This window comes from Ambystoma mexicanum, chromosome 6p, assembly GCF_040938575.1.
Source record: "Ambystoma mexicanum isolate Mex_15411 chromosome 6p, UKY_AmexF1_1, whole genome shotgun sequence".
Taxonomy (NCBI): domain Eukaryota; kingdom Metazoa; phylum Chordata; class Amphibia; order Caudata; family Ambystomatidae; genus Ambystoma; species Ambystoma mexicanum.
This window is the reverse complement of record NC_090935.1, coordinates 371,002,998-371,013,815: the sequence shown is the minus strand read 5'-3', so window position 1 is coordinate 371,013,815 and position 10,818 is coordinate 371,002,998. Positions and strand designations below refer to the sequence as shown.

Sequence of the window (10,818 nt, the reverse complement as noted above, 5' to 3'; positions counted from 1 at the left end):
ATCATCTGCATATAGCGATATTATATGATTTACCACCCCCCAGTCGGATCCCAGCATCGAAAAATTGCTTCCTGAAATAAACAGCAATAGGTTCCAGGCCCAGTATGTAGAGCATGGGGGATAGCGGGCAGCCTTGCCTGGCGCCCCTGCGTATATCCCATGCCGAAGAAATAAACTTCCCAGATCTCACCCTCGCCTTCGGCTTAGTGTATAGGATTCTCACCCATTTAATGAAACCCTCCCCGAATCCAAATTCCTTGAGGGTTGCTAAAAGCCATTCCCAGGAGATGGAATCGAATGCTTTTATAGCATCCAACGATAACAATGCATAAGATCCCCCTTCTTGATCTACCTGGGCCATGATGTGTAGGAGCCGGTGAAGAGTCATTGTAGTATTACGACCGGGTACATAGCTGCATTGATCTGCGTGCACTAGTCCCCCTATCTGCCTAGCGAGACGCGTTGCCAGTATTGTGGTCAATATCTTAACGTCATAGTTGAGCATAGCGAGTGGGTGGTATGAATCACACTCTTCTGCCGTTTTTCTAGGTTTGAGCATCGGAACCACAAGTGTCTCCCGCGTGCAAGGGAGGATTCATACGTTTAGTAAAACTCAGGGGGCAATCCATCGGTACCCAGGGTTTTGCTAGTGGCCAGGGACTTTATCACCTCTGTGATATCTTCAATGGTGATGTCAGTGTCCAGGGCCTCCCTCTGTGCTGATGTCAGCTTTGGGAGACGTATCTCCTCAAGTGTGTTTTGAATATCTTCCTGGGGAGCTGGGGCATCATGTGAATACAAATGGGCGTAAAATGATTGGAAAGTGTCATTGATTTCCTGTTGCGTCTGTCTCAGTGTGCCGCCTGCATCTCTCAATGCAGTCGTCAGGTGCTTGGGATGCTCCCTTTTACAGAGCCATGGCAGTAATTGACCTGGTTTATCTGCCTCCATATGTGCTTTGATAGTTCTAGCAGTGAAATGAAATTTGACTAGCCTGCCCCATGTCTCTTTGCATTAGTTGCTAAGCTAATTTAGAATGTCCTCCTCCCCCTCCTCGCCCAGTGTGGTGGCTTCTATAATATGGATTTCACCTTCCCGTTGTTCAAGCTCAGTTCGCAGTAGCTTCCTAATGCCACCCGCTTTCGCTATACCTTCCCCGCGGATTACCACTTTCAGGGCCTCCCATACCGTGCCTAGCCGTGCCACACTGCCCACATTTTCCTCGATATATCTCTCAAGGATGTCTTGGAGCTCGTCCCTGAAGGCTAGGTCCCTCAGTGTGTCGGTGGGCATCCTCCATAATGGGATGGGGGGCCTGGGACCGACCATCCTCCATTCTACTATCAGGGGAGAGTGGTCGGAAATAGATCGCCCTAAGTACTGTGCCAATACCATTTGGGGGGAGGTGTTCTTTTCCTATGAAGATGTGGTCCAACCCGGTGTACAGGCCATGTGGGGATGAAAAATAAGAATAACCCCTCTCCCCAGGGTGTAGCTCGCGCCAGACATCTGCCAAGTCTAATCGCTCCACCACTGTGTTCAATGCAGTTGAGGCTGAGGAACAGACCTATCCAAGTTCAGATCACGCACACATTTGAAGTCCACGCCCCAGAGAAAGAAGCAATTTCTATATTGGGTTATTTTAGTGTAGATTAGGTCCAGGTGGGCCGGGATGTTGCAGTTGGGAAAGTAGGAGTTTACTATACATACTTCAATCTGCTCAATGTGGCCCCACAATATTGTGTATCTACCCTCTGGGTCCGACTCCACCCCCACCAGTTTAAAGGGAATCTGAGGACTTATCCATGTGTACACTCCCCAGGAAAATTTGGAGTATGCCGCTCCAAACCCCTGCCCTCCCCATTGTCCTTGTAGTTTGGCCATAGATTCTTTTGTCAGGTTGTCTCCTGAAGCAGGGCTATCCCCACCTTCTTTCTATTCAGGAAAGATTTAATTCTGTTCCTGCAAAGGTACGTGCCCAACCTCCTGACATTCCATGTTAAGACCTTAATTCGTGCAGCCATATTCGTTTGAAGTAAGTTCCCGGGTCACCCAGTTATGGCTACCCCTTTCCGAGCTAACCACTTTGATATGGGCAACGCCTGCATTTTGGGTGCCCGGATCATAGCCACCCCGATCTCCCAGCCCAGAGCCTCTTCAAGTTCCCCCCATTATCTCCTGGAGACTTCATAACTACCTGAACATGTAACATAATAATGTAACATAACGAACCTAAAGAAAAAAAACATTAACAAACAACTGCTCCCAGCTGATGGGTTGGCAACGCTCAGGAGCCCCCTCGCCATCTGCCCTATCCAGGCCATTCGGGTCTCGGGTGGTGTGCTGGCAACTGGCCTGCACTAGTCTCTCGTGGGGCGGGTTCTAGTTTGCTGCACGTGTGGCTCAGCAGACTCACCATTCGAACCAGCAGTTAAGAAGACATTGCGGCAATTAAACTTGGCACTGTGGTCAACAGGCCGCAGCTTCTTGCATCGTTCTTCAACTTAGATGTAACCCTGCCCTCCCACCCATGCAAGCGGTACTCAAGTGATGGGTTGCTCATCTCTGGCCAGTCCGTTGTGTTCTATCCACATGTTAGCCGCAGCGGGCGTTTCCAGGAATATTGATTTCCCATTGTAGAGCACCTTGAGACGAGCCGGGTATAGAAGCATATATTTAAGGTTCAATTTCCGGAGCCTTGCTTTGACCGGCACAAAGGAGTTCCTGGCTCGTTGTACTGCAGGTGTGTAATCTCGATAGATGACAATCTTGGAGCCGTCTCTTATTTCCCCTCCTTCTCGGGAGTACCTGAGTATTATTTCTCTGTCTCGGAAATTCAAAATCTTCGCTATCATCGGGCGCGGGTATGAGCCCGGTGGGGGCCTCTTTTGTAGAGATCTGTGGGCTCTCTCCACCAAAAAGCCCTGTGACAGCCGACCAACGCCAATTTCCTGCTGTAGCATTGTTTCCACAAATTCCATAGGGTTTAACCCTTCCATGCCCTATGGGATTTCCAAGATGCGGATATTGTTGCGACGTGTGCGTGTGCGCCCTTCTGCATCCTCAGACCTCTCCTTCAGTCGTGATACCTTCCTTTCCAGTTCTTGAACCTTTGCTTTCAGGTCGGTCGTCCTTTCGATGGTTTCGTGGAGTCCCGTTTCCGCCATGGTCCCTCTTTCTGTCAGATTACGGGCATCTTGGCGCATCAGCTGCATGTCAGATTTGATCTCATATATTTTTGTGTCAATGAATGTCCTCAAGGCCGCGATGGGCATCTTTGGAATTGTCATCCGAGAGGTGAGGTTCTTGGCACTCAGGGGTCTCCTGCTGCGACGGCGTCTTTGGCCTGGCTGCCGAGAAAGAATCCATTATGGACGATTTAGTTTTGCTCTTAGTGGGGGACATTGCCTGTTGGAGTGTGCCGGGATTCGGTCGTGACTCTCCGGTGGTAGGGCAGTCTATCTGTTGTTGCAGTACGAGGTCGTGTGGTATGGTCACCAGCGCTGTGAGAGAACTCTACCAGTGAGTTGGGTACAAGACAGTACCCCGGGGCTCCCCTGTACACTGCGGCGCTTCTATTCTGCGTGCCAAGGCACCTTTAGGATACCGACCGGTAGTCATCTAAGCCAGCAGGCTGAGTTGGGTTTTTAACAGCTTCTGCAGAGCAGGTCCTTTCACCCTACCGATCACAACTGCAGGGACGGGCCCACTTAGGCCGAGCTAGCTTTGGATTGGTTGAAGCCACAGGTGTGGTGGCCCTTGTTCAGTGGGGCTGGCACTATTCAGTTCCATTGTGCCCCTGCAGTATTGTGTCCTGTATGCGACCAGTCAGCCAGAGCACCCGCAAGGTAAATTATCCTAGTGATCTTGGCAGAGAAGTAATGTCCATGAGGAGGTAGAACCTGCCCTGTTCTCGCAGCAATGCAGGTGCCTTAGCAAAGTTACAACAGCATCATTGGGTCTACTCCCTTGTTGTGGCAGCAAAACAGCGTAATGGAGCGGTTCCAGCGGACTTTGTCCAGCAGGTGATCATGGGCATGCATTAAGGCAGTTTGTACTCTTCTGCGGCAGTCCATGCAGCACGCACCCCGATGACTGCTCTCTGTGGGGATTTCCGATAATGTCGCCCCCACTGTATGACAACAGTCGACCCCGGCTTCCCTGGAGTTAAAATGTCCAAGCAATGAGATTGTGCTGGGCCTGGGGAGGCGGTGCTCGTGAGCTCATCAGCAATGTGGGAGCGTGGAAAGGAGTAGGGAGGTGTTCTTCCTCAAAGCGATCAGGCCAGCTGTGTACTGTCCACAGAGAGCCCTTCAACTGAAATTATGGCGTTGGCGCACCGTTGTAGCAGGGGCCGTTGGCACCTTACGACGGTGCAAGCAGCATTCTCAATCTTCCGTCCAATGTCTCATTTGCAGCAGTTAAGGCCGCACAAACCTGCCCAGCTGACCGGGATAGGAAGAGTCTCCGATATGTGTGTGTGTGGCCAAGATGTTCACACGACCTCCCAGGCGCCTCCTCTTTCTGCAGGGTTAAGGATGCCAGGGGTCCCCTCAGGTTCCTGGGACATGCTAATGTGCCAGGGGTAACAGGTAACAGGGCGGGAGCACCGCGTACCTGGAGATGTCGTCATCTACTACCGCTGGGCTCCGGATCACTGGGCACGTCCCGGGGCTCCGCAGCAGTGTCTTGTTCCCTGTGGTCTCGCCTCCTGATGGCTCCGCTGCTGCGGCAGTCGCGGGCGCCTCTGTCCTGCCCCAGCCACCCACAGAGGAGCTGCGCCTCAGCCGCAGATCACTCCGTCGCATTATCAGGGGGTGCAGAAGTTCTGGCGGATGGTGCAGGCGGGGTTGGAGTGGAAGAGTCTTGGTCGCTATAGGGCCAGTGAGCCGCGAGGCTCTACGGTCTCACCCTCACTCCAGGCGTCCTCTGCAAACCATCAGCGTCATTTTTGAGGGCAGGGGGGTCACCCAAAACAGTCTCCGCAGCAGCTCTCAGGGTCCCGTCCGTGTCGGAAAGCACACCGGGTGGTGGGAAAAGGGTTCTTCTACTGAAATCAGCGTGCTGAAGTAATAGATTTGACGTGTATATGCTGCAGCAAGATCAAATACAGGATCACGGACGGGAGCTCAGCAGATTAGCTTCCTCACGCCATGCGCGCTAGCCATGCCCCCCGTGGGTACCTACCCTATGGCTACACAATTGAAGGACTCATCTATCACCCAGCCAAAGACGACGCTCCCAGAAGGGGAGAAAAAAACATAGAATCATGACTGTACTGCCTTCAACTACAAGTAACACTTACATCTCTCCCCCCTCCTTGCAACCAGATATACTTAAGGAATATGGGCAGGCTCAGCCGAAGACAATGGGACCTTACTTTCACCCAAGTGACTCTAAAATAATAGAACCTCCTAAAATTAGTGAATTGTCCATGGGAATACAGACTAACCTCTATTCCTCACAAATGATAATCATGCCCAGTGCCCTCAGTCAGAAAGCACAGGGGTCTCAGCGCGGAACCAACATTATTCTTCCCCTGTTCCTATCGCCCCTAAAACCCAAGATGCTGGCCCTAGGGTAAAATCACAAAAACGAGCTGAAATACTTGTTATTAAATAGCAGGTATTTGATAAAACATTCCTTACGGCGCATGGAATTGATATCTGTGCCATAACAGAGTCCTTGCTTACTGAGGCAGCAGGGCCGGCGCATACACTAGCCATTCCTCATGAATATAGAATCTGAAGAGCTGATCACCCTGCAGGGAAAGGTGGGGGTGTTGCCCTTATAGTTCATGAGTCTTTCGAATATGGGTGTGATTAGCACGCTAAGCATTGCAGACTGAAATCTTGCACGTGAAAACGCAAATTGCCTATAATACCACACTTAACATACTTCTGATCTATCGGCCTCCTCGGAGCATGCCAGACTTTCTACTGCATTTCAGTGGTTGGATCTCAATCTCACTGAAACCAATGCCAAAGGTACTTGTCCTGGGTGATCTGAATCTCTGGCATTGAACTGATCCTGATGACTCCACCCAGGATACATTAGAAAGTTTAATATTCACTCAACACATTAAACCACCATCACATGGGCGGCGGGGGCGAACTCTGGATTGGGTGGCCTCCCATGGGGTGACGCTAGAGAATTTTGAAGTACATCCTTGCCTGTGGTTGAACCGCTCTTTCATCTTCTTTTAGCAACCAAAAGTTTTGCCACCTGAAAAAGAGAGGAACTCTCCAGTAAAAAGTGCTTGCCGCAACCAATGTAAACGGACCCCCTCGGCTATGAGTCCCTTCTTTGCCCCTGTTATAGATAATCTTGCCCTCTTTGAATCCACCTCTAAAATTGCATCAGCTTACAACGAAATGATGGCCAAGACAGTGAACAATCTTGTGCCGCTGAACATTAGATGGGCAAAGACAAAACCATTGAAACAATTATACTCCCCAGACATCCAGAAATTAAAATCTTGGAAAGACAGGGCTCTAACGAAATGGCGAAAAGTCCAACTCCTCTGTTTATAAGGAATGATACACTTTGGCAGCAAAGACACATAGTGTCAGGATCGGCGGGTGGAGGCTTTGGGACTACTGGAGGCATTAACCTGCTCAGAGTCACGCTCTAGTCCTCATCCAACATGGCAGCTTGCCCTATAACTTCCGGCTCCGCCCCTTCCTCCAGTGTGTTGTAACTGTGTTCCCTCCCGTTACTTCGCTCGTACTCTTGTGACTTTGCTAGTAATCTTTCTTGCGCTTTTTCCTTTTTCTTTTTCCCGTGCCTGTGCATTTTCAGTCCTACGTTATCCTTGTGTTGCTAACCGTCCCTTTCATACAGCGTTTTGCCGTATTTCCTATCTACCATTTTTCTTGCCTTCACTTTTGTATTTTCTTTCACGGCGTTCGCCGTTCATTCCCTTTTGTGGCTTCCTTTCATCCTCTGCGTTGCAGCTCTTGCTTCCTTTCTTTTCACTATACTTTCACAGCGCTTGCCGTCTCCAGTCTCCAGTCTTTATTTTTCTGTCCACTTAAGTATTTGTTTCTTAGGTTTATCCATCCTTTCTGCCATTCCCGGATGGCAAATTATCAGCCTTCTCACTAATTTGATTGTTACACTCGCTGGACTATTGGTCTTTGGAACTACCATCCATCCATCCGAATATTACCATATCCAGGGTTTTTTCTGCCTTCTGGCTTTTTCCCTGGGGCGAGGCTGGCCCCCTGAGGGGTCCCCGGGGGCAGGTTCTCAACTCTGTCACGGTGGCCTCTGGAGGGGCCAGACCTTGCTTACACGACAGAAGAGGTGGGAAGCTTAAGGAAGACAATCCCAAGAAGAAGAAGGAGAACCCAAAGAAGTCGGAAGCTACACTTAAGGAGAGCTCTTCGGAAGTCTCAGGTGAGGAGAAGGGGGAGTTTGAACCTGACCCTGATAGCATACAACGCCCGACTCACACTATGGCTTCTTTGGAACAATATCAAGAATTGGTGGCCGCGATGCAGAATCTAACCGTCGAGGTTGAAGCCTTGAGAACTGAGAATATAGCGCTCCGACAACAGGTAGTGTTACGCCGGGATGACTACGGCGACTTGCCTACTATGCCACTTTCCTTCGGGATGTATAATGGGTACCCCGGAGGCTTTAAAGACTTTATTGATGCCTGTAGGGTGTACTTTGCCTTCAGACCCCATGCTTATGACTCAGCCAGATCAAGGGTTGGCTTCATCATCGCTAACCTCTCAGGAAACGCCTTATCTTGGGTCACTCCTTTGGTAACTAACAACGATCCGTCTCTGAACGATTATGACTGTTTTTTGGAAATGTTTAAGGAAAGGTTTGATAGACCCGAAGTGCTGTACTCCTCTTTGAAGCCATTGTAGATGTTTGTCAAGGAAGCACTGATCCCCAAACCTACATCTCTCGCTTCCAGAGACTAGCGGCCAAGGCTGACTGGCCAGATTCGGCTCAACAGACCATTTTCAGACGATGCCTTCACAATGATATTAAGGACGAACTAGCTAGAGTTGCCAGACCAGCTTCTTTCCGAGATCTGATTACCTTGTCACTCCAGATTGAATTTCGTCTACAGGAATGACGACAAGAAAGAAGACGACCCAGAGGAACTCCTCAGGCTTTAAATCTTCCTCCTCCTTCACCTCAATCAAGAGCTTCAAACATGGCGGAAGAACCCATGCAAATCGGAGCCACTCGAGGTCCCCTGACTCCGGAAGAGCGAAAGAGACGACGTGATACCGGATTGTGTATGTATTGTGGTTCTTCTAAACACCTACTAAGAGACTGTCCGGAGGTCCCACCTCGACGGAAGGAAAACTTCAGCCCTCGCTCTGCTGCAAGGGAAGTGTCGGGGGACTTGACAAGAACCCTTGCAACAGCTCAAGAACCTTAGAAAGTACAGAAGAGAACAGTCTGATGGTGTTTAAGGTTGAACTTTGGTTGTCAGAATCTGCTCCCTTCGAGGTACTGGCGATGTTGGACTGCGGAGCCGCAGGCAATTTCATGGATTTAAGGTGGGCAACTGAACATCAGGTGGCTACCAGACTCAAGTCAGCTCCCATACCAGTAGAAGGGGTAGATGGTAGACCCATATCCTCTGGACCAATCACCACAGAGACATTCCCTCTCAAGTTGAAGATGGGCCATCATGAAGAGACTTTGGCGTTTGACCTGATCAGGGCAGCCCATTTTCCTTTGGTTATAGGCATTCCGTGGTTCCGAAAACATAACCCGCACATTAACTGGACCGATAACAAGGTGAATTTTGATTCTCTATTCTGTAAGACCAACTGCATGAACCAGTCAACGGCCTCCCTTTCTAATGTCAGATCAGTAGAAGGAAAGTCTGTCCACAATCCCTTGATTGTATCTTCTATCCCTCTCCAGTATCAGGCTTATGCTGAAGTATTCATGGATACTCTACCCAGAATGCTGCCTCCGCATAGGGTTGAGGACTGCGGCATCGACTTAATACCTGAGGCGGTGGTTCCCTTTGGCCGCATGTATCCTCTATCTCTTCCGGAGCGGAATGCCCTTCGGAACTATTTGGATGCTAATCTACAGAATGGCCTTATCCGAGAATCTAAGTCTTCCTGTGGGGCTTCTCTGTTCTTTATCCCCAAGAAAGATACTGTGGAGTTACGCCCCTGTATAGATTATCGTGGTCTAAATAAGGTCACCATCCGTGAAGGGTATCCCATGCCCTTGATACGAGACATAATAGAAGCAGTGCAAGGAGCGGTCTACTAAATGAAGCTGGACTTAAGAGGTGCCTATCACCTATTGCGTATAAGGCAGGGTGACGAATGGAAAACAGCCTTCTGCACCCCCTTTGGCCTATGTGAATACAGAGTGATGCCGTTTGGCCTTGTAAATGCTCCGGCGGTGTTTCAAAGATACATGGATAAGGTTTTTGCTGACATGCTGTTCATAACAGTGGTGGTGGTATACCTCGATGACATATTGATATTTTCAAAGACACTGGCAGAGCACAGAAAACTTGTCTTTCAGGTTTTGCAGCGCCTTAAGTCTCATCAACTGCTGATCAAACCAGAAAAGTGCCAATTTTAAACTACATCAGTGTCCTACTTGGGATTCATACTGTCCAAGGAGGGCATTGCGATGGATCCTATCAAGATAAGGGTAATTAGAGAGTGGAAGGAACCTACCAATGTCAAGGAACTACAAAGTTTTTTGGGGTTGGCAAACTTTTATCGAAGATTCATACCCAATTTCTCTAACACTGTGCTTCCGCTCACTTCTCTGCTGAAGAAGGGCATAAGGTTTATCTTTCGGGAGGAACCCAGAAGGGCATTTACTACCCTCAAGGATTGCTTTTCTACGGCACCCATTCTAGTCCAGCCGGATCAAACCAAACCCTACATCTTGGAAACAGATGCTTCCTTAGGAGCAGTTGGGGCCATTCTACTACAGAAATCTGAGGACGATTTCGAACACCCTGTGGCCTATTACTCCAAGACCCTGACTTCCAGTGAGCTGAACTACTCTGTACTCGAAAGGGAACTTTTGGCCATTAAGTTGGCTTTTCAAGAGTGGCGTCATCTTTTGCAAGGGGCAGCTCACAGCTTTACTATCCGAACAGACCATCGAATCTGCGGGTATTACAGCAGATGGAATGCACAAATGCACGTCACGCCAGGTGGGCTTTTTTCTTCCTGCAATTCGATTTTAGCATCACTTGCATTCCCGGTACTGAAAACATGAAGGCAGACGCCTTGTCTCGAAGCCAAGGGGAAGGTTCTGGAATTTACAAGGATCACGAACTGATTTTCCCAGGTCTCAAGATTGTAGCATCCACTCTCTCTTTCCTTCAAGATTTGATACCACAGTATCAAACAGGATTAGACCTTCCTTCCTCCATCATCCATGGTGAAGATGGGTTGTACTATCATGGAAAAGCACTGTTCATTCCCACCAAGAAAATTCAAACTCTAGTCTTATCCTGGTGCCACAACACCCCTTTAACAGGACATCTCGGGATTAGAAAGACTTATAACCTGCTACGTAGGGGATTCTGGTGGCCTACACTTCGGAATGATGTAGGTCGGTATGTATCTACCTGTTCGGTTTGTGCCTCCAACAAACATCGAACTGGAAGACCGGTAGGACTACTACAGCAACAATCCTTACCCGTACGCCCCTGGGAACATATTCCCACTGATTTCATTGTGGATCTCCCACCATCTGATGGCATGACAGTGATCATGGTGACGGTAGATTCTTTCAGCAAGTTAGCCCACTTCTCCGCTTTTAAGCAAGTCCCTTCAGCCTCAGAGACAG

General features: G+C 49.3%; 1 protein-coding gene across 1 annotated transcript; it reads left to right on the top strand.

Moving 5' to 3' along the window:
* The first annotated feature begins 7,460 nt into the window (after positions 1-7,460).
* Positions 7,461-7,883, top strand: LOC138510724 (protein LDOC1-like). Its single transcript, XM_069626480.1, has one exon. The coding sequence runs from the start codon at positions 7,461-7,463 to the stop codon at positions 7,881-7,883; it is 423 nt and encodes a 140-aa protein (XP_069482581.1).
* Positions 7,884-10,818: the final 2,935 nt, after the last annotated feature.

Coding starts and splice junctions, on each gene's coding strand:
- LOC138510724 (XM_069626480.1), top strand. CDS start 7,461: ATGGCTTCTTTGGAACAATATCAAGAATTGGTGGCCGCGATGCAGAAT.